The sequence below is a fragment of the Gymnodraco acuticeps genome, unplaced genomic scaffold (genome assembly GCF_902827175.1).
Source record: "Gymnodraco acuticeps unplaced genomic scaffold, fGymAcu1.1, whole genome shotgun sequence".
Taxonomy (NCBI): Eukaryota; Metazoa; Chordata; class Actinopteri; order Perciformes; family Bathydraconidae; genus Gymnodraco; species Gymnodraco acuticeps.
Window position 1 is genome coordinate 652,544 of NW_022992199.1, and position 25,090 is coordinate 677,633.

A 25,090-nucleotide genomic window follows, 5' to 3' on the forward strand; every position below is an offset into this window, starting at 1 on the left:
TTGGAACAATGCTCTTTAGCTGTGACTTGTGTTGCGTGCATCCTGTCGCTATGATCCACATTGTATATTAGAGGAATGGCCTGAGGCTCATCTCGCTGTATTGCTCCTCTCCTCATGCCACTTGTCTCTTATGTGTTAGCCAAAGTGTTAAAGTGTTACCCTCACAGAGCTGTGAATAACACCCACTCTGCCTGTAGCACTGGTTAGAGAGGAGTGTGTGTTTCCAACCTGCTTTGAATAGACGCGGCTCATTACATTATCTGACATCACTGTTTTTATCATACAGTAATGAGTGCACTCAGGCTGACAGTTTTATTTAGGATGGTGCAATAAAAGTTGGTGGTAGATGTGTTTGATCTCTGCACCTGTACTGTAGTTAACATGTAAGCATTTTAAATTGTACTAAATGCATTGGCTTACCTTGTTTGGTCTATAACATGTAAAGAGACACATTCTCTTTTTGCAGCAGAGCTTGAGGTGATGTCTTTGGTTTGCTTGGTTCCTCAAACCCAACTGTTAAAACCCAATATATTCTTTTAACATGATGAAGAACAGAAAATAGCAGCTCACATTTGAGAAGCTGGTACCAGTCAATGTTTGCTTCATAAATGACTTGTTTTTACTAACATTGTTTGTATCGTTTCTGTTAATAACAAACGGACTAGTTAACCGTTTGTTTCAGCTCTGATCTCCGAACTTACAAGTATTTACAGTTTGAACAATTAGTCCATTAATTGAAGATAAATAAATGAGCAATTAAAGATTTTAGAAGACTGTAATGATCAGATATTGAAATGTATCTTGACTTTATGTATTTATTTTGTAACTTTCTATTTATTTCCCTGGTTTGTCCATACATGCACTTTGCTCAAAATGCAAAGCTTATTTTTTACAGGCAGTATAAGTAAAACAAAACAATAAAACATGCTTTATCATATGCCTAAAATAAAAATAAATAATACAAAAAATAGAACGGAAATAAACAACAGTCCAATTAAATTCAGTCATAGGGGACTATATTAAAAGTTAACCAACTTTATTTAATTGTCCTGCTGTCGTCAAACACAGCAATTCGTTTGAAAAATCCCAGCTACATTTCTAGGGTTTAACCGGCGTGCCTCTCTTTCGAGACAGAGGGCTCTCCCGTTCCAACACGATGCTAATCATAGCCTACACTTAAACTCAACTCAGCCCCAGAATAGCCCGACGACCGGCCGCAGTTATCTATATCACAACCTCCAACGAGTCAGCACATTTCTGCAGACGCATCTGCACCTTCCTCTGTGGACCACATGTGGACACGTCTGTGACTCCTCCTCTTCCTACTCAGGGGGTCCGCGGGGTCTTAAAAAGTATTAAAAGTTGATAAATCAATTTAGCGAAATGTAAGGCTATTAAAAAGTATTAAACAGCATTTTCCAAGGTATGACATTTTGTAGCTTGTTTTCAATAAGTATATAAATGGTCCAAAGAGGTTGTGTTCTACAGTCTGCCTGAATGTAATCATTGCGTAGGTGTGTAGTGTGATTCTGTGTAGTTTATTTATGGCATCCCGTTGGATTTGACGTCATCTGAACAGGACATCGCACGCTCACTGCTTGATAGCGCGCGAAGGCCCGTTTACGCCGGTTGCTAAACAACATCGTTATGGGGAAATGCAAGTCTGCGTCCAAATGGTTGGAAGATAAGGAGGAAGGACAATCAATACTGTATATAGTCAATGTGAGGTGAAGTGTGTCGCCAAGGTAACCGGTTAAAACTCCAAGTGGCGATGAGGTCTTCAAATGTATGGAAAGGGTCTTAAAAGGTCTTAAATGTAACTTCAGGATTCCTGCATATACCCTGCCCCCCCCCCCCCCCCATTATGTAGCACTTAAGAAACAAGCCGGTCAAGCTAAATACGTTGTAATTATAGAGTAGCTTACATGTACTGTACACCACACCCATGCAAATATGTTGTTCCCTGCATTCCTGTCTTTGTCTTTCTCCATTTTTTCTTTTTTGGCATCTTCTTCCTCCCGCACTCCTCAGTCTGTGTGCTCAGCCTTTTCCTCGCCTGTCCAGTTAAGGGGCTCAGCTAAAACGGGGGAGGGTCTAAATGTGGATGTGGAGCTGGAATTGTGTGTGTGTGTGTGTGTGTGTGTGTGTGTGTGTGTGTGTGTGTGTGTGTGTGTGTGTGTGTGTGTGTAGTGTGATGTGTGTGTGTGTGTGTGTGTGTGTGTGTGATGTGTGTGTGTGTGTGTGTGTGTGTGTGTGTGTGTGTGTGTGTGTGTTGTGGTGTGTGTGTGTGTGTGTGTGTGTGTGTGTGTGTGTGTGTGTGTGTGTGTGTGTGTGTGTGTGTGTGTGTGTGTGTGTGTGTGGTGTGTGTGTTGTGTGTGTATGTGTGTGTGTGTGTTGTGTGTGTGTGGTGTGTGTGTGTGTGTGTGTGTGTGTGTGTGTGGTGTGTGTGTGTGTGTGTGTGTGTGTGTGTGTGTGTGTGTTGTGTGTGTGTGTGTGTGTGTGTGTGTGGGGTAGGATATCAACAGGAAATGTTTAAAATAATTGTTTTTTTGGTTTATTTTACAAGAAAATGCTCAAATATCGCCTTGATCCTGTTGCGTAAAGGATGTCTGTTGTTTTATTTGTCAAATAGCCTTACGAACTCTATATCTGCTTGTTCCGACCAAATGAATTATTTAAAGATGTCACCTCAGGAACTACTGTGGATATACAGAGGCATTGCTATTGAAAGCTATTAAGACATGCACAAAAAACGATACAACACAACAGGAGAGGAACAAAACCATAATGGGGTCCTTTTTAATAAGTGATGAAAATGCGACTCCTTATATTAAATAAACTTCAAGTGATGCATCTCAATACCTGATTTGCATCCTCTGTGTAGGACAACATGTTAGCACCCTGTTCTTCCTCACCCTCTCACTCCTCGTGCACTGTGAGCTTGTCAGACCCCTCCCTGTGTCAGACAGTCTTTCACCTAAAACACATGCGTGAGTTTCCACTGTGCTGAAGGCAGTGTATGCAAATGCTCTCCACCACCTGCTGTTATCGTGCAGCCGCTGTCTGCATCTGCATATTCATGAGGGGCCACTCATTAGAGTTTTGCTGCAGGTGTGAACATGAAACGTGGGTGGTGTTGATGGTGTCTTTATTATAACTTCTCCGTGTTGATTGGCCACCCGCTGGAAAATAATCACAGAGATGCAAGGGGTTAACCGAGCAGCAGCACTGACCTCTGATGTGTTTACCTAACATATCATCTGCTGTGGCTGCCCTGAGAGCTGCAGATGGTGGCTGGACGATGTGTCCTTCACACACACACACACACACACACACACACACACACACACACACACACACACACACACACACACACACACACACACACACACACACACACACACACACACACACACACACTTTGAGGGTGAGCTTTTGTGTCGCTGGCTGGTTGACACAGAGATGGGACTCTTGTGTCAACAGCACATGGTTGAATGACACTGCAGTCCAGGGCTGACACAGCAAACACTAAAGTGGAATTTGTCGGTACATGCATGCACCCAAATGCACCACGTTGATATTAATTAAATAATACAAGCTTAAATATAATTAGACAGTTATAAAATATAAGAGTAAAAGTTACAGTGCAGTGCAAGATGTGAAAACTGTAATAGGATTAATTAAACCTCCTCTAGGAGGGTCTGGGGGCATGCTCCCCCGGGAAGATTATTTTTAAAATATTGAAGTTAAAAGCATCAATCTGGTGCACTTTGAGAGCAAAATGAAGAGATCTATGGATACATCTCTCAACATCCATATGAAACAGAACTGTAAACAGATTTACTTTTTCTTTATGGATATTTTACTATCACTCCCCTTTTAAATGGTATTCTTGTGTTACTGCCCTATAGTATTTCATACCCGTTTTTCATGTATTCTCTTATTCTTTAATAACTATAATGATCATATAAAGGTAGCCTATTCCTCGCAAATACTTGTTTACATAAATGGTCACCAAACCGTTTGAGACCCACTGAGATAACTTACACTAAAGGGAACTATCTAAACACTGAGAGTCCTTACCTCACTGAGCTGACGTTATAAGATCCTCTCAGTCTGACAGGAGAGGACTCTCCTCCACCTTGGTGTAGAAACAGCTCTTTATATCCGTTAGCATAGCTAGCTAACCAGATGCTAACAACAATATTCCACGTTACCGCTCGCGCACTGACAAAATGCGCTCGTGCCACACACAGAGAGCCGAGCTTGAATGAAACACAGAGACCCATGTACTTGTACTGTACTGTATATCATATTATTTTCGATGACTTTACTGTATAATCAGTGTAACAGATGGACAGATCGCCACCGGGCTCTCATCTAAACACTCAGCCACGTAATGATAACAAAACAAAAGTCGGGGTCATTGGTCAAGCAACACACCAATCAGAGAGCAGCAGTGAGCACACCTCAGGCTGTGTTTCATATAAAGAATACATAAAGAATACAAATTTGTATTCTTTATTTCTGATGTATTTCACACAAAAAACTTTTGGTGGAAACGTTTTAACTTATAGGCTATGATTAAAAAAAAAAAAAACGGCAAAGTGGCAATAAGGCTTGCCCACCCTGCGTTGGGGGGGGGCACAGTGACTCATTTGGGGGGGCATGGCCCGCGAATGACCCCCCATGACGCCGACCCTGAGCCTATTATCTGTGCCAATAGTAAAGGGTGACTGAGAGATGCACATGGATTGACATTTTATGTATAATACAGACGTTTTGTCAGTTTTGCAAAGCTTGGTCTGCATTCCAACGTTTATGTAACCAAGCGTCACTCATATGGACCAAACTCATTTAGAGTCAGCCGTGCATTTAAGGAAAGTGTGACTGACCTCAAGTGGTTATGCAGTCCGACTGTGAAGCTCAATTTCTCCAGTTTCCATGGAGACTTTTTTTACGTGTTATTCCCAATCTCTCTCTCCCCACCATTAAAGGTGGGGTAGGTAAGTTTGAGAAACCGGCTCGAGATACACTTGTTGTTATATTCCATGGAATGCTCTTAACATCCCGATAGCAATGAATATCTGAAGTGCTTTTACAATAAATACATAAAACATTTCACCTGTGGAAGCCGTGGCGCTGTAAAAAGCACGACCAATCATCTGAGCCGGCCCGGCTAAAGTAACTGGATGGCCTACCTGCCTGTCAGCCTTCCATCTGTGCACAAACTTATCTCGTGCCCTCATTGGTCATGTGCGCGTTCGTGTGTGTTGGAGGAGGGGCTCTGTGAGGAAGTGGCAGATTTTTTCCGGCTGTGTATTTTCAAATTCTAGCGCACTCGAGCTGGTTTCTCCAAAATTACCTACCCCACCTCATTCCCAGTATTAGCTAATGTCAGAAACTAGCCAGTAAAAGCCTTTGTCGACTGGGTTTCTGTAGCAGAGAGTAATGCCAGTACTGAATACTGGTATTGAACACCATTGGATATTTATTAAGGTTCCATAAAAACTCTGACACTCGAACATTACACACCATTAAAATGTCACCGTTCCAGCAGCGATAAAAAACCATGAAGTTCTACTGCTGCGGGATATGTGTCTTTGTTCAAATTAGACATAAAGTTATTATCACTCTTCAACAACTTTCTCAGTCCAGGATAATCTATTTTAGCCCGAGATAAAATGGGTCTTTCAATACTCACATTGAGCTGTGGATATTTATGTTCCTCTGCATCACCAGCACCACTATCAAGCGTGAATCACCAGGTTTGTTTATAGGGATGTCAAAAATATACACGTGTACTATAAGAGTTTATTTGTTGCGCTAGAAGTTTAATTAAAACGCTCTCGTATTACAGTAGGTTTAACATTAACGTGTGTGTGTTTCCACTCCTGAAAAGGATGCATCATAGCACACTGGTGTGTCCACAAATACAGTGCATCGTTAACCAGGCTGGACAAAGGCTTGAAAACCTTTCTGTAGCTTCCGTTTCCATTAGTTTTCCTCACCAGGCTTTTCAAACTCTGCTTCAGACAGATTTGTGGTGGCGGGTGGGAACTTGTAAATGAATCAGGACTGAGATGACTGAACATGTTTGAGTCATGGCCCTCTTCCAAATGAACTGCTCAGGAACAGAAGGATTTAACGGTCTTTGATGCAAAAATTCTGTAGACTTGGAGTTAACAAATATGACTTTTTAAATTTGTGCTCATTTGTGTTTGACAGCAAATTAAATCTAAATGAATCCAAACATTTGGACAATTATTTGACTTTTAAAAAAAAATCTCAATATGGACTCACTAGTGTATCATTCAAATCGCAGAAAGCACAATGTTTGTTAAATGACCGTTTTAAATGAAAAAGTAATGCTTAACAAATCACATGATTATTTCAATAGATTTAAAAAAAATGAGAATTATAATGCAACAATTATAATCCCTCCAATATCTGGAATCAAATTGCAATATCAGACAAAATACTCAGAATTACTTTTTACAAACCTTCAGTCCTACAAAAAAGGTTCAACAATTGAACCTTTCATTGTTGTTGAAACCAAAACATGCATTTTAGGTAATGATCAAACACTAAATTTAGTCTCCTCTGACATTTTAAATCCCTGATGTTATCTTTAGTACCGGTGTTTGTTCTGCTGCAGCTTGGAGTATTTTCAGTCCGCACAGTTAACCTGAATAAACAGCTCATGCTGGCACAAAGGCTCGTAGTATCAAAATACAGAGCTGGATTTACAGAAACACAGAATTAGAGACGCCCAAAATATGTTTTTACCCCTCAGAAGCCCTCTCTCTCTTTGCGTGTGCGTGCAGTGTCCCTCCCCACTCTGTCCCGACCCCTCCATGTTGACAGCCACAGATGATCCCTAGCTGTTGCCTCACCTCCCCCCCCCCCCCACACCCCTCTGGTAATGATGGGGCGGCCTGCTCCCTGACCTCTGACCTGCAGGAAGCAGTAAAGCCGTTATCGGCGTGCCACAGGGCCTCGGTGCGGCCTCCTTTGTTTTTGAAAGCACATTTTCCAAAAGGCTGACAAGCTCCAGGATCAGTGGGACATCCGTCCAGAGCAGCGGTTTTCAAAGTGTGAGGCGCGCCTCCCCGGGGGGGGGGCGCCAGAGAGCTTCAGGGGAGGCGTAGCGTAAGAAAAAAATAACGAGAAACCTAAAAAATCTAGAAATTTTTTAGAAAACCTAGAAATCTAGCTAGTTAACTTCAGCTAACTTTATGGGAGGCGTGTGGCGCAGAGGGTTGTGCGTTGGTGTTGGATCAGGGGGTCACAGGTTCAAACCCCACTGCAGTCAGCATGTCGTTGTGTCCCTGAGACACTTCACCCAAAACTGCTCCTGTGGGGATTGTCCACAGTATTGAGTATGTAAGTCGCTTCGGATAAAAGCGTCTAACAAGTGACATGTGATGTAATGCGAGCGGCAACATGGATCGATTTGTAGTGAAGTTACCTAAAGGGAGAGAGGAGACAGCGTCTGGCAGAAAACGTGGGTCACTTTTGGCTGTCTGTGGAGAGCGAGTTCCCCCACCTCGCCAAAAAGGCTGTGAAAGTGCTCATTCCCTTCACCTCCACCTACCTGTGTGAGTGCGGGTTTTCCACATTGACTTTGATCAAAAGCAAGTGCGGGTCAAGGCTGCAGCCAGAGGATGACCTGCGTGTATTCCTGTCTACATTGCATCCCCGCATCATCCGCCTGTGCGCATCAAAGACCCAGACTCATTGTTCCCACTAAAATAGGGCTGAGTGTAAGAAGGAGGCAAAGTTGACGTTCAGTGTGTTGCCGGGAGCATATAAGGATTTATCCACGATGTTGAAAATGTTAAAAAAAGGTTTAAAAAAGTTATTGTTTAATGTTTTAAGGAGGTGACGCTACTCAGCCAATCAAATCGGTGCAGTGAGTGAGTCAGCACGATAGATTCAAACGCACTCAGAGACGAGACAAGAGGAGAGAAACAGTCGGAGTCATTTCAAATGGCGGAAGGTAGACGGCGAAAACAGAGCATTTAATTACATTTTCTCTTATTGGACCTCTTTGAAATGCATTATAGCAACAACAGCAATAATAATAATAATAATAATAATAGCAATAATAATTGAGAGGGGGGGGCGCGGCTGTTCTTATGTTCTCTGAGGGGAGGCTCACCTTCCCACACTTTGAAAACCCCTGCTGCAGAGCGTCATGAGAGGGAGAAGGACCAATAAGCTCAGCCTGTGTGAACCTGGTGTGCAGATGATATAACACTCTGAGCCCTGCAGAGGGCCGGCGGGGGCCATGTTGTTCAAGCTCTGGCCTCCTGTTAAAAACATGATGCATTTGCTCTCTGTTGAAAGTCTATGGCGATACAAACATGAAAACATTACATATGACTCAATTCCAGATGTGCTCAGATACACCTGTAGAAAACCCACTTCTGTAAACACAACAGAATGGGGTTTTTCCTACTTCTTACTTAGGGCAATGGACCATTTCTTTAGACGAGTGCACCTATGATTTCTTGCTATTGGAGGTTAAACCATTTTTAAACCAACGACTTAACAGAAGATGCTGAACATAAAATCCAAATGGCCTTGAATCAGGATTATCTGATTTAAAGTAAAGATTACAAATCTGACGAGGCAAGGTTTAAATCTGTACAACAAGTATCACAGCAGTGATTTTGTTGCCTAAATCTTACCATTTTATTCACTAAATTGACCCTCGATTCAGCAATTATTAGTTTTCCGTGTTTCTCAGTAATATAATGATTCTGTTGTGGTTTGATTCCTTTACCACAGTGTTTAAGCGCTGCAGAGTTTAAAGGTTTGGTTTCCTCCTGGTCCCCAGAGACGGACAGTCTGGTTATTGTTATGCGCCACGATGTTAGATTTGAAACCGCCTTCAGTTATAGTTCAAATCATTTGAAAAGCATTGCTTGGTCCAGCGAAGGAGGATTTTGTATGTCGTGCGTCACATCTAATTTTGGGCTTGATTGTCCGTGTTAACATCTACATCTTTGTCTTCCATTAAAAGAAAGTGTTTTTTTAAGTAAAGAGAAAATATTGAGACTGAATTGAATTGCTGCACAGACGCTGAAGAAGGTCACTTGACCCGAGGCCGAATCTCTCTTCCAACTCCAGTTTGAACTCATTAATATTTCACATCCTCTAAATTGGATTTTTAACCCAGCTTCAGTGCCAGCTCTGTGCTTCTAAGGCCGGGCTAAGTGCTTGCAGCTAAAAAGAGTTTAAATGAACCCTGTGGGTAAGGAATCATTATATGATAAACTCCCTTTTTGATGCCGGTGCAGAAACCAGGGAGTGATCCTGTGACAGGCGGCAGGACCTCCTCCCCCCCCCCCCCCCTCCTCCTCCTGGCATCCTTTAGCGACCAGCTTTACATCCTGCTGGGATCGGATTATGACTTTAATTCTCCTGCTTCCATTACCGGTCACCATGGCAACCCCATCCTTTTATGTCACGCAGGGTACAGTGTGTTTCTGTGCTGCGCCGCCATACAAACTGGTGTGTGTGTGTGTGTGTGTGTTCTATATTTTGTGGTGTGGTGTTCAGAGGACAGACGCTGCTCCCAGCTCTTTGTCTGCGGCTGTCGGTGGTCCCGTCTGGATGAATGGGCAGCGCATGAAACCACTTCCAGCTGAGTTTCTGATGCTAAAAATGTCCCCTCTCATCGTACTGCGAGGCACTTTAAAAAGCATCCACCAAAACCACGAAGAATCCTTGGTATGCATTTGTTCGCCCTTCGTACTGCAGACCGTTCTCCTTTGAATTCTACACATGTTGGCCTAAGATGTCCTTCTGTATTTCATTTTTTTTTGCAAGGCTGTAGCCAAAATGTAGCAGTCATCAAATATGCTTTGAATACAATGTCTGCTTCTGTATATTAGTGTCCCACATTGAGGTGTCTCTCTACCCTCAAAATGCACACATGCAAATAAGTATTCAAGCTTTTTTAAACCCAAATATCCTTTGAGTTCTCGTAGTGTTAAGTATTTCTGTTTAAACCTTCACACCCCCCCCCCCCCCCCCCTCACCTCTATTGCACTAATCCCAATACTGATTTCTTGAATAAAAAGTATAACATGCAACTCTGACCAGATGTCTTTACAGTTTAGTTGAATTATAGTATGATGCTAACAGTATCTAATTGGTTTGTTTCAGGTGGATAAGTGCTGTGGTAATGTTTACAATAAGAGACATAGATGCAATGAAATTCAATATGTTATTATTAGGACAACATAACTAGAAGGGACTACCATTTTTATTCCTGGAAATGGGGTTCTAGAAATTAATAAAAGCAAAACTAAATGGTGTAAATTTGAGTCAGAAGGTTCAAACTAAGTGAGATTTACTGAATTATTTAAATATAGTGTAGTGCTAAACTATAGTGTAACAATTACTTTTCAGTAGTGTAAGAGCAACCTTTTTTAATTATACTTGGAACAGTAGTTATTTGTCATAGTAATAATTTAGCAATATTACCGACATACTTCAGAAGAAAGGCTTGTATTTACTTATCACTCATGCAGTGAGTGAAGTAAATACAAGTTGTATACTTCTCCAGTTTATACAGTTCTTGAACTAATGTCAAATGAAGGACATGTCCTCCTGATTTTTGGATCTATTTCCTTTCCCCTTGTGTTGTTTGAAAGTCCCTTCTCTGAGGTTGTCTGAGTTCATGTTGTCTTGCTGACTGACTGTGGGATTTGCCTTTGCAGGGCTGTGATTGACAGGAAGCTTACAACAAATGACAGCATAATAGCTTCAGAGGCAATTAACATGTCCCTGTAAATTGCAACTTACCTGACCAGTTCTGAATTGTCCTGATGTCGTAAACAGGTGAGGGGAACCCAACGCGTCTGTCACATGATGTCTCGTTGGAAATAAGTGTGTCCTACAGTGAGATAAAGCTGTAAAAGGAAACGTGCCCTATCAAATCACCTGCCTTATCAAAGCTAGCCTTTTCCCTTTCTACTTATCTATGATTACAAACACAGTAGATGCCAAACTTCAGTGTCTGGCACAGAGCCCAGTGGGTTAAGAAACACACAGCTTCTTGCCAGAAACTGACCATGATCAAAATCGATTATTCGGCAGCCCTGGCGAATAATAATCGATTATTCGACCGACCCCCCCACCCCCACGTCGTTGTCATCACAACGACGTGGCCTTGAAGTGAAGTTGGTAATGGCCAGCTGTGCTGCGTCTTTCTCTGTAACCTCTTTGGCGTGCAAATGCGAACGCATTGTTGAGCTGTGATAGACCAACGTCTTTTCGCAGAGCTTTCATTTAACTTCCTTTGGACTTGTAAGTTCGAAGTAGTTCCACGAGGAGGAACTCTTTTTACCTGCCGCTTTGTTCATCTTTAGTCGCACGTGTGAGGGAGAGGGGGGGTGGCGGCGGGGTCGGTGTGTAGCGTGCTGCAGCAGCAGTCTGCTCTGCACGCAGGCTTCCTCCAAGTTTACGGTAAAACAAACTGGTGGTGTGACCAATGGCCATTTACAATTATTAATACTATTACTATTATTAGCATTAGTCTATATTTTGGTTGAAACTAAGCCAGAAAAAAAAAAATACATAAATAATAATAAAAACATTTATAAATAAAATCGATTTTTAAAAATAATATTCGATTATGGAGACTGTAACGAATATTCGAATAATCGAATAATCACTGGCATCCCTAGCAGGAAGGAGTCCTAAAACCCAGAAGTCAGCATTTGGGCACTTGCTTTTCCCAAAGTCAAGGGTTTTCTGGATAGGTTAGAAGCCTGAAAATATGTCTGTGGTTAACACAAGCTGAAGTAAGACTAATGTATATTTCAGGGTTCTTACGGTCATTAAAAACCTGGAAAAGTCATGGAAATTCAAAATGCTAATTCCAGGCCCTGGAAAAGTTATGGAAAACAATATTTTTCCCAAAGTTTTGGAAATGTAATGTAACTAAAGAAATAGTAATTACTGTATTCTATAGTAACAACAATGAAATGGAATTTAACTGTCGAGGTATTTTGCTGGTGAGAGATTTGAGTTGCTTTAGCGTGTAGAAGCTATAAGCCTATTTGATTTGTTTTAGATAAGCACAACATGTTTCATATGCAGACCTTATTTTCCTGTTCCATGTGGTACCGCTGAGAAAGAGTAATTGTTTTGGTCATGGACAATTAGGTAAAGGTCATGGAGAAGTCATGGAAAATCATTCGTGAAAAAGTGTATGAACCCTGATATTTTTACGACATTAAAACAAGGTCTATACCCCCATACCCCCATGTCTGAAGCTTGTCTAAAAAACGGATGTTGTTAAACGGATGTTGCTTAACATCATCACGCCAAACATTAGCCGACCTTAGCTTAGCGGTGGTGACGTTCGTTAGGTCATGTGACCGTGGTGTAGTTCGTTTATAGCCTAAAGTTCCATTTTTACTCGTGGAGGAGACTGCATTGAAGTTTCAACAATCATAAAAGTGGTGTTGCTATGGGGAGATTTACCTTCTGAACAAAACATGTAAATAACAACCTTAAAGATCGTATTTTCTGTAATAATCTAAAATCCAGAGGAAAAATCTCATTTCCTTTTGGTCAGAGGAGCCATTGGGATGCTTACTTTAGCTCCAGCCTTCAACGATACGTCATCACTTCCCCGCTCCATTACCTTTTCCTTGTTCTGCGCAGACGCCCTCTCACTGTCCCTCACACTGGTGTAATTGTCCCCTGTATGAAGGACAGTCATGCTTGAGGTGAAGTGGACAGGTGACATCATCCCAGCCCTGCTGCTCTCAGCAGATCTCACATAAAGACTGTCTCTCTCTCCAGTCTGCAGAGCGCTGGCAGAGGAGCTGAAGCTTTTGTGTGCGTGGCTTATATTTTTGGCTGTGGTTGCACGAACAAAGGTTGCTCTGAATCTTTTTCCCCCTCCTCTCCATCTTAGCAGCAGACAGGTTCTCTGCAGTATGAAACTGTTTCTCTGCACACACATCAAGTAGAGCACAACATTAAAGTATGTGGAAATAAATATGTCTTTGTGTAAATAGTTTCTATGGTTGCATAGTCTATAATGTTTAATAATATCAATTCAGAGTCAATGTCAAAACCTCCAAAAAGTCTAACATCTGGTGTTAACAATGAATTTCTTTGTCTTTTAAGTGGAAACCCAAATGGAAAGGAAATGCTTTTTTTGTGCCGGATAAACAAGAAAAACAAACAAACCCACATGTAGACCAACAAGTACACAAAATCTTCCTAGACTGAAAATACAGACACGCCCAAATTGCTGTTTTATTGTCTTAAAATGAGACCTAATTTATAAATAAGATCATGCTGTATTCGAGAGGACTTGACACTATCAATTGAGACCATCAACTCGTATGGAAAATGTTGAGGTAATAAACCATGTAAGAATGTGGATCCTTTTTCTCATAGACTTCTATAGAATCTGATGTTTCTTGCAACCAATGGAGTCGCCGATGCTCACCATTAGAAATAATTAAATAATGTCATTAATTTCATTTTAATACTAAAAAATAAACTCGCCTTTATATCCTTCACTACCTGACAGTGATGTTTGGCAACTAAATGATGTATTGACTGCAGTGAAGAGGACTTTGAATTGGGTTGGAGGGCTTGCTCCTGTCTTCATAGTTAGTGTCTGTAATATTGGGTTGGAGGGCTTGCTCCTGTCTTCATAGCTAGTGTCTGTAATTGGGTTGAGATTCATTTGAACATTGAGTCTCAGATGTCTGTCTTTGTTGTTTCGGACCCTCTGTGTTTGTCCGTTACTGATAGCCAGACATCAGGTCTCCACTGCAGAGACATCATGACCTTTGACCCTGATCTCTGACCCTGGCTGGAGCCCCTAAAATAGATACTACAACTGTCTTTGTGGCTCTTGTATTGACACAGTGCTTCTCATTTGACTCGACACTTATTAGGCATTATTGATGATAAACATGAGGTGTATTGATCTGAACTTCTGGATGATGAAATGGATTTCAATTTAACAAGATTTTAAACATTTTTATTATTAAAGTAGACACATTTTTCCGACACAAAATCTCAATCCACAGAATGATTACAACCGTTTCACTTTTTGTGATTATCAATTCCCTTTTTAAACGTAATCTATGTAACAATAAAAGTCTACTTACAAGCTGACCGTTGAGCCTTTTTTATGTGGTTTGTGAGGCTGGAGGATATGATTGAAATCCTTTTCACAATTTTATACAATTCTTTTGACTTTCATCAAACTTTTTTAAGGGGAAAATAACTATTTTTCTAATAATTAAAATGTGCTTGCTGTCATTAAGTTGGACAACAAAATCAAGAGTACATCTGAGCGACCCCAGTTTAATTTAAATCTATGAAGCATGTCTGTAAAATAAATCTATGTAGCGTGATATTTGACCCCACCCTCTCCCTCGAGCCCCACATCCGTCATGTTGTCAAAATCTCATTTTTCCACCTCCGCAATATTGCCAAACTCCGTCCCTCTCTCACCCGCCCTGCAGCTGAGCGACTCATTCACGCCTTCATCTCCTCCCGCCTTGACTATTGCAACTCCCTCCTCTACGGCATCAGCTCCACCTCCCTCAGTAGACTCCAGCGTGTCCAGAACGCAGCCACCAGACTCCTCACCCACACCAAATCATAGCATCACATCACCCCGGTCCTCAAAGAACTCCACTGGCTCCCCGTTACACACCGCATCAATTACAAACTCCTGGTCCTCACTTATAAAGCCCTCCACCATCTGGCCCCCCCCTACCTCACTGACCTCCTCATCCTCTACCAACCACCCCGGTCCCTCAGATCCACCTCAGCCGGTTTGCTTTCCACCCCCAAGGCCAAACTCCGGAGCTTCGGGGACAGAGCCTTCTCTGTGGCAGCCCCGAAGCTCTGGAACTCACTCCCCCAAGACCTCCGTGAGTCTGAGTCCCTCACCCTGTTCCAGTCCCGCCTCAAAACCCACCTCTTCAACTCTTTATCTATAAAGCCCCCCCCCCCCTCTTAATCAACTTCCTCCTGACTGCTTTTCTGTTGTGTTTTGTTTCTTTTTGGCTTTGTCTCTGTTTTTTGTTTTGTTTGTATACCCCCCCTCCCAAATGTAAAGCGTCTTTGGGTTCAGAAAAGCGCTATATAAAATGAATATATTAGAAATCCAAAATGACCTAGTACTTTAGTTCAAAAGCAACTGCAATGATGCAAATTGACTATTTCATATGAATGTTTTTCTAAATAAGAAACAAATCTCCACCCAAATCTTGATGGTACAGCAGGAAGTCTTTAATGTACGAACATGCAGATGAGAAGTAAGAGAGTACATTTGGGATGTGACAGTGCTGTGGGAGAGAGACAGACAGGATTACACACCCAATTAGAGAGCTAAACAGTCTGAAACAAAGCCCCCCCCCCTCCTCTGTGGGTACTGGAGAGGATTAGATTACTAAAACACTTAGTGTGTGCGGAAACATGATTTGTTGAAAATGGCGAATTTGTCATGGAAGATAATTGGTTTTCTGACAAAGGATGTTTTTTCTGCTTTAAAATTCACCGTGGATTTGAAACAATAGAACACGTGCTCCTTATGAGGAAAGAGGAAATGTGTTTCTTATTCTTCTTTCGTTTTTATTCTGAGGATGTATGACTTTATTTTAAGTATCACATCAAAACAGGTTCTCTCACTCATACCTGAATGCAAGCTCACTTTACAAAGGAACTGTAAGTGAAAAGCACATATTTATCTGATTGGTTGGTTTCTGATGTTAAGCTACTCGTGAAAATATGCTTTCATTCTTTCAAGTTCATATATTGATCGTAGTTTGTTGAGATATTGAAAGGCAAAGTCCAGAGGAATAAGATTCAGATTCAAGGCTCAAGGCTTTTATTGTCATGTGTACTTGGCTACAATGAAAATCTGAGGTCACAGGCTCCTCCAACAGCGCAACACAATGAAACGGATAAAATAGGATAGAAATAGTGCAAGGAGATTCTATATACAAGTTATTGGAATATGATATATTAGATAATTAATTAGTAAGTTTCAAACGGATGAATGTTATGGATGTTCTTTCAAAAGTTCAGGTGTTTAACAGTCAGAATAATGATCCTAACTTTCTCAGCTGACAGACAGAAATAACAACCATTAGTCAAGCAGCAAAATACGAATGTACCAAAAACAACTAGTAGAAGAAATAGGATACTTTGGATTTTAAATTACTAGCTTTGATTTGTTACAGTGACTCATTTTGTAGTTATTCATGGTTTTGTGGTGACCTCCAGGCAGGACGTTACCTCTCCTCCCTCTTTGTAATCCTGGCTCTCTGTGGTTGGTGTCAGCGTGGGGCTCCAGTCTCACTCAGACTCACACAATGGCCGCACTGTACTCCCCTCCTCACTGCATTGTTCTGCCTGGGCTTGGAGGCACAATGAGGCCCTTATCCGGGCAGCTAGAGAGGCTGGGAGCCCGCTGTCAGGTGCTTCTCTTCCAAGCTCGTCTGTGAGCTGAACCCACGAGGAGAGATTGTTTAAAAGTGATGGAAAATATTATCCATTTTCGTCACAATTAAACCCAGTTTGAGGAGAAAATGGATGATGATTCGGCTGTGCTACATGCTTACACTGGACATAAGATGGGGGGGGTCTTCTGGGTATTTCATGCCAGGAATTCATCAGCAAAAAGGAGAGAGATGTTATAGCTTCTGTTAAAGGGGTTATGCTCATTTTCAGGTGTATATCAGTATGTAGTGTCTCTACATGTCTCCATGCTTTAATGTTCAAAAAGCTCTTTATTGTCCTCATACTGCCTGTGCTGCAGCACCTCTTTTCACCCTCTGTCTGAAACCAGAGCCCAGTCTGCTCTGATTGGTTAGCTGGCTGGCTCTGTTGTGATTGGTCAACCTCTTAGAGATGTCCCGCCCCTTAGCCTATCACGTACAATGTGTTGGAGCGCTAGCTAGGACTGCTCAATTAATCGCGATTACGGTTATGGCTTGCAATGATTACGAAAACAACGTAATCGAAATAAAATGATAATTATTATTATTATTTTTTTTTTTTTGGTTTTTCAGTTGAATTAAACTTAAAGTTCAGGGTAATCAACTGTTAAAAACATATTGTTCAACATTTTTTTTCTCCAAAAAATGGATGTTTTCAAAGTCAATGAATAATCGCAATTACAATTATTGACCCAAATAATCGAGATTATGATTTTTGCCATAATCGAGCAGCCCTAGCGCTAGCCAATAGAAGCGTGAGTGTTACTTAGGGATGTTACTATGTTACAGAGGTAAACAAAGGAGTCCAATGATGATGGGCCTAAAGTGAAACAGCTCTACGAAAGTAGATAACGGCATATTGTTCTTGGAACATATATAGTGAAATCGATACATCAAACCAACATTTTATTCCCTCCAGGGCTTTTCTAGAAAATGAGTTCTCATGTTCTCATTATCTCTAAACATCCCCTGAAGGGACGGAAACATTTATTTGATTTACTGATTCAATAACCGTCTTTACAGTAAAAACAGAGTCCCTTTTGTCCACTGCTTCTCTCCACTGTTTATTAGAAATAATGGATCTTGTAACAAAGTATTTTTCCTAACCTGCTGAAAGTAAGGAGAGACTTTTCATTACGGCTCATTTCAATGTTCATACAAATTGCTAGTCGTTGAGGCCAACATGAAGGACATCATTACTGTCATTCAGTATTACACACACACACACACACACACACACACACACACACACACACACACACACACACACACACACACACACACACACACACACACACACACACACACACACACACACAGTCCATATTAACCCAGCTGGCAGCTTTTATGGTACAAAGTATTGGATCAGATTAGGATGTTGACCCTGCAGTCCCGAAAAAAACTAATCTTGAGCAGATCAAAATATTTTGTAATTACTAAAACAAGCTCAGTATGTTCCTGGGATTTAGGACGGTTATAACACCGTGGATTCTTAGAATGACAGTTAGATGTCAAAGGGGATTTATTTAAAGTGTTTCTAAAGGTCAGGTGTCACACATATGCCAATACAGCGCTATCATTTCTGTGTGTGGACCAATTCTGTCTTCAGTTCAATGCCTAATGGATGGAACATTGTATGGAAGAAAAGTCTGACCTTTTCTAAGACTCTTTTACTTTAGGTGTTACAACAAATCTCTAAAGGTATTTAAAAATGTTGACTTCATTCAGACTTTTCTACAAATGATTCCCCTCCCAAGGCTACATAATTAACTTATTCATTTACCTAGAATACCCATAAACCGCAATATTAGAAAACTGGCAATGTTAAGCTTTATAAAGGTATGTTATGTGGCTGATGTGTTGTACTGTATTACATGTTATAACTGTACCTAATAAACCCCCCTTCCTCATTGTGTTCCTCCCCATCACTCATCTCTCTCCGTTTCCTCCTCTCTCTGCAGGATCCGTCCTCAGCTGGCCCGGGAGAAGATCGAGGGATGTCACATCTGTACGTACGTGATGCCCGGGGAGCCGCAGGTGATCCTGGGGAAGGACAGGTCCTTCACCTACGACTACATGTTCGACATGGACTCCCAGCAGGAGACCATCTACTCCGATTGCACGGAGCAGCTGATCGAGGGCTGCTTGGAGGGCTACAACGCCACCGTGTTCGCTTACGGACAGGTGAGCCTTTGTCTCTGTGACACAGCTGCTGGATGCAGAGGAATGGGATGAATGAATGTTTGTGTTAGAGGAGAGGAAGAGAAGGATATGTTAGAGGTGGAGAGTGTTAACATGTGGGTTGAAAACGGACCAGAGGAGACTTCTGTGGTATAATATGAACCTCTGTGACCTTGTATTTGTCGAACCATTAGTTTGGCATTGCTCTGCGTTACATTACATTAAATCAATGCATCCCTCACATACGACTGGAAAATTTCATAAATCCTAAAGTGCAGTGCCTCTGTGTGTAGCCTAGGGCTGTACCCGAATATCCGGATATTTGTTCGTTGGAGTACTATTCGGGTTTCAATTTCGTTATTCGGATATTCGTTTTTTTCCCAATATCAACGAAAGAGCTTGTTCGGGGGGTGCTAACACTTAACGATAAACGTTATCGTTAACTTTCTCCGTCTTTATATGCAGATATTACTTTTTCTCCGTTAATCTCCGTCACGTTGTTTCCATAGCAACAACAACTTCCTGTCAACAGCGCTAACTCTCCTTCAAAATAAAAGCATGTCCATACAAAATAGGAAGCCAAGCCAAATTACACTTAAGACATATACAACTGCAACGAAAGTATCAAACACAATGCGATATCCTTTTCAATTTTAAAGAACACAAATTGGGTTACATTAACAAATAACTATAAAACAACAATACCTGTAGAATAACAAAATGAATGCCGTGAATTAACCGAAATACACGTGTTGAAGCGGTTCGCTGCTGATTACTACAGAATATCCGGAGCCCGAAAAATGGTATTCGGGACAGCCCTAGTGTAGCATTATATTGTTTAACTTTTCACACTTTATATTTTTGGGGTGACCGTGGGTCAGTTGTTAAATGGATGTCTACCAATGGGAAGGTCAGTGGTTCAATCCCAGTCCCCTGTAGTCAACGGGTCAAAAGGTCCTTGGGCAAGATACTTATCCCCAAATTGCTCCTGTAAGAATGCCTACGTTATGAAACTAAATGTAAGTTGCTAAACTCCATGTAATGTAATAGTGCACTCCGATTCAGATTTTCTCTGACACCAATATTCTTTAACGCTGAATCGGAAGGAAAAAAACGAGGAATGTGAGAAATATATATTTCTTGCAGTGACTTTAAAACCTTTAAAAACGAATATCTGATCTTATTCTTAAATCAAAATGCCCATTAATGTCACTAATGTTCATTCAAGCTTAGGAGGTTATATGTCGCCTTTTTGTCAGTATCTTCAGACATGTGATAGATACAATGATTAATGAGCAGATGAATGTATACTAAAAGTAGGTACGTCCCTGTCCCTCTTTATCTTGAACTTACACCCCCTACTCTTCCACTTCTCCCTTTTGCCAAGTTCACCACATGGAAATAACATGCAGGTCTGGGCCTCAAACCCCTCCCTCCGTTAGGTTGCCCTGGTGACAGAGCTCCCGCTGTATGGCACTCACACAATTCAAAGCCATGTGAAGTGCACTCACACACACACACACACACACACACACACACACACACACACACACACACACACACCTTTTAGACCATACATGTTTAATGTGCGTCCACATGAACCGTCTCTCTGCAGTTACGGCTCTCTGACTGCTGGCCTACTTCTGAAGACTGCTGCTGGTTCTCCTCTGTGGCTTTACAGAGAATAATCTAGATTTAGACTCGACCCGCTCGGCTGCTTCTGATGAAGTCTGCCAGGTTGGGTTGCAGATATAACCAAACAGTCCCCCGTTTGGAGTAGCAAGTGAAATATCTGACTTTAGTATCAGGTGTAAAGCTGCACAATTGATCAAAATGTGGTCGAAATTGTAATATTCAAATGTTAGGAAGCACATTGTTTGTTAAAGGCTTAATATGTGTTAAAATGACAGTTTGGGTGAAGTATGGTGGAGCTGCAGAGATTACACGGCCTACAAATCTTATTCTACACATGTGTGGTACAGATCCTTTGGGAAGAAGGAGGTCAGAAATCATATTTAATTAGATGGCAACACAAAGTACAAGGAAAACAGTAACAAAAACACTTTCATTACCACAAACACACTTTCTTTGGCCATGTGCAGTTGTTCTTTTCAAGACACGCTTTGTGGGGAATTGATTGGAGTTCCTTTTACGGAAACAGCATGATGTGCTATTTGATCATTTATTATAGAATAGTGTTTTAGTTCTTTTGAATAACATTTCCTCCTACCCTTTGTGTTTCTTTTGTTTTCTATTACGCCCCTTACGGGATTACTTTTAGCAATGAAAGGTGCTTTACAAATAAAATGTATTATTATCATCCCCATGCAGACGGGCTCAGGGAAGACGTACACCATGGGGACGGGCTTCGATGTGAACATCTCGGAGGAGGAGCTGGGCATCATCCCCCGCGCCGTGCACCACCTCTTCAGAGGCATCGAGGAGCGGAGGCAGGCGGCGCAGCAGCAGGGCCGCCCCATCCCCGAGTTCAAGATCAACGCACAGTTCCTCGAGGTACATATCTACAATCCACTGATACATATATAAACGATTCCTTATTTTAGTTTAGCTTAAAGGACATCATTCAAATAGAGTAGTTACTAGAATAACACTCAGAGACCTCTGACAAGGCTTATACTGCATTCACATGCTTCTCAGCTAAAACTTAAAGAGGCCCTATTATGCTTTTTGAGGGGATTTCCCTTTCCTGTAGGTTTTAGTGCATGTGAATGGTTGACGAAGGCTCCATTGGACTCCTTTGTTTACTATTTTAACATAACCACATCACTATGTAACATTCACGCTTCTATTGGCTAGCGCTCCAATACATTGTACGTGCTAAGGGGCGGGACATCTCTAAGCGGTTGACCAATCACAACAGAGCCGGCCAGCTAACCAATCAGAGCAGACTGGGCTGAAAATTCACGCTCCCAAATGAAATGAAAATGTTCCCAGTGCTTCAACTTTTATGGAAACAGGGTCGTACGTATTCTCTACAATCTTGCTGATAAAACGACAAACATACAAGTCGAAAAATTCAACCTTCTTGGCAGAGATTAAATACCAACAACATAAATAACCTCGAATTTGTACCTGCTTCTTCTAGGAAAAGCTCCCAAACTGGATAACGCAGGGTATAGTCTTTCTCCCACTAGCTTTACAGAGAGGTCACGGGTCAGGCTTGTTGACACCGTTCGTTTAAAAGGCTTTGACACCAGCGCTCCATCATTTAGAAAATATCCTCACTGACAATTGAAGTGCAGCAGCTGTCATCGGGGGGGTTAGCCGGCGGCGGAGCCTCCGTCTGCACAGGAAGAGTTAACGGGAACAATGTGAGACAGAGGAGGAGACAGTTGTTCCTCTTCATCAGATCCTGACGGCGTACACATTCCTGAAAAGACCTGGAACCGAGAGCAGGATGAAATGTGGATTTGCACAGAAATCAAACACTGGCAGGTGGTGAGAGTTTATGACATGACGGATAATATTCATATTGTTTCAATCTGACCTTTTTACAAGGCAGTTGTTCAAATCCCTCGAGAGTTTTTGGCAAGATGTGAAAAGCTTCCTGTTAACGCCTTCCTGACACACTTAGACTGACTTAAAGGCCTGAAGGACTAGCAGGTGTTTTAGAGGGGAATAAATCACACAGGAAATGTCGCTGCGAGCTTATTAGCAGTCAGGGAGGAAACTCTGTGGATGAAGAGGATTTGCTGATAGATTACTGTACATACAATCAAGGCAAACATCACCAAATAATTACATCAATTGGTTACTTATGTGCAACTGGCATTTTCTTTTCACTCTATCACACATCATTAATGAATCAGACCTAAAGTATATTTTATATACAATATCAGTTCACAGTTTGTCCATCTTTTATTTTTATTTGTATAGTTTTATTTGAGTTTTTTCTTGTTTCTTTGTCAAAAATATTAGTTTAAATTCTGAGCAAAGTGCATCTGTTAATGAAGTTAGCCGATAATTAAAAATATTAAAATAATTTAGAGAAGAACTTTCACTAGAATTTCACTTTCACAAATTACCCTAAGGTTGTGGGTCAAAATTGCCAATTTAACATTTTGAGATGCTAGTCTTTAGTTTGGTTCTGAAATCGGTCCTAAATATCATCCCAGATACAAAGCTCTGAAATGTGTTGAATTTGAACTCTTCATGTTATTTATTTTATGACTCAGCTGATGATCTGCAACATACAGTATATTAAAGGTCCCATGCTTTTCCAGTTATCACCCGTCCCCTTGTGTTATGTAGCTTTGTCTGCATGTAAACGGTCTGCAGAGTCACAACCCCTCAAAGTACACCCTGTAGCGAGTACAACTCTAACACAGAGAAGACCTGTCTATGCTGCCCCAGAACGCCTCGCTGGACATTTATCTTTTTCCATTGTTTACAGCTTGGGTATGGTGACGTATTTAGGGTATAGTAACGTAACGCCCGCGGAGCCGTTACGTTTGGACCAATCTGCAGACTTCCTCACACACACACTCGGCGGGACGTTGCGAGGAGCGGGACAGTGTGAGCTGGCTCACTGGCGTGGGGTCGGCGAGGCAGCGAGACACCGCGGAACTCAGCCTGGGCACACACACACACTCACAGCCAGGCTGCGGGTGTGTGTGTGTGTGTGTGTGTGTGTGTGTTTGGGGCTGGGTTTTGCTGTGTCTCGCTGTCTCGCAGACGGCCACTGGGCTCACAGGGAGGGGGGGGCAGGAGCTCCAACAAGCCGTGTAGGACAGAGAGTGAATACACATACTATACAGAGATGCTGTGAGAAACCAATGTGAGTTTGGAACATTGAACAATATACATCTATTCTAGTAGACCTCAACAATGGAAATATGATCAGTAGAAATGGCCATGACATGGGACCTTTAAGGACGCCAAACCTTAGAATCTGCCTACAAAATGTATTTTATTGATACCTTAATAACTTTTAAATCTATTTATGTTGGGTCTGGACACATGAACACAAAGCATTGAGAGATAATAGAGCAGGGCTGGAGGCAACAAAGATTTAAAGTGGTTTATCTGTCTGATTAGAACCTTGTTTTGTATCTCCCTGTAGCTTTATAACGAGGAGGTTCTGGACCTGTTTGACTCGACTCGAGACTCCAGACAGAAATCTCACATTAAGATCCACGAGGACGCCAGCGGAGGGATCTACACCGTGGGAGTGACGACCCGCAGCGTGACCTCCGAGGCCGAGGTAACACAGCGAGGGTCTAAGAAACGTCTAGTCTGGCATCGTTAATGTTAATTGATGAGAGTACACTCTTAAATGTGAACCTCTTTGTCGTCACAAGGCCTTTACAGATACACATATTCCAGGTACTTTATTATTTCCTTCACTGATGCTATATTTAAAAATGCCAGAGAGAACTTATGATGTTTTTTCCACAGCTATATGAAATGAGTCAGCACAATTAATACATTTAATTGAAAGGCGAACATGGACATTTAAATAAGGATCACAATCTTGCACTCATTTGTGGTGGATCCTATGCTCTTATACATTACAGCTTAAACTCCTGCAAGACAAGCCGAGGAGAAATGTGTGAATGCTTCTACCAGACTGTAATCCTGAAAGACTTGACTTGTAAACTAAAAAGAGTTTGCCTGTGAATATTGAAAGTGTTTTCTGCCTCAGATGATGCAGTGTCTGAAGCTCGGGGCTCTGTGTCGCACCACCGCCAGCACTCAGATGAACGTGCAGAGCTCTCGCTCTCACGCCATCTTCACCATCCACCTGTGCCAAGTCCGCATCTGTGCCTCCGACAATGTGAGTGCTGCTCAGGAATATATATATATATATATATATATATATATATATATATATATGACGAATACAGTTCTTGTGCTACAGAGGGGAGGGCAGGGAGATCATTAATTATGATAATGTATCGTCTTCTAATGGAATCATATTAAGACCAAATCAAGAGACATGATACGCAATTACGTCCTTTAAATTATTAACAACAAGCACATACAAATTCAAGTTTAAAAACAAATCTGTGTTAATTGTCGTAATCTGATGAATGTGTGTGTTTGCATGTAAACAAAGTCAGTGTACAGTATAGTTAAATATTAATTAAATATTAATTAATTTCAAATTCAATATATTTTGCCTCGAAATTCTTAATTTAATACAAAAATAAAAGAGAAATTGTACTTTAATTCACACAGTATACAAAAAATACAAAAGTACGTTTTACCATGTTTTTTATTATATACTATTTATCTTTTAAATTATAAACTTTAAACTAAAAAAACATGCTATACTGTGATATGTATTGTTATCTAGATTATGAAATCATCTACTGTATATCTGAGAATATTACCCAGCCCTAATAGAGGGCTTTAAACCGATCACTCAAGTTGCATTA

The 25,090-nt window shown here is 41.3% G+C and overlaps 1 protein-coding gene across 5 annotated transcripts in view; it reads left to right on the forward strand.

Moving 5' to 3' along the window:
- The window catches only part of kif21a (kinesin family member 21A), an 81,750-nt gene that overhangs the window by 6,879 nt on the left and 49,781 nt on the right, over positions 1–25,090 (forward strand). For all 5 annotated transcript variants that reach the window (XM_034205543.1, XM_034205539.1, XM_034205541.1 and 2 more), the window contains exons 2-5: positions 18,470–18,692; positions 21,021–21,203; positions 23,773–23,913; positions 24,355–24,486. In XM_034205543.1, the coding sequence (XP_034061434.1) occupies positions 18,470–18,692; positions 21,021–21,203; positions 23,773–23,913; positions 24,355–24,486 (679 nt within the window). The remainder of the gene's footprint in view (positions 1–18,469; positions 18,693–21,020; positions 21,204–23,772; positions 23,914–24,354; positions 24,487–25,090) is intronic.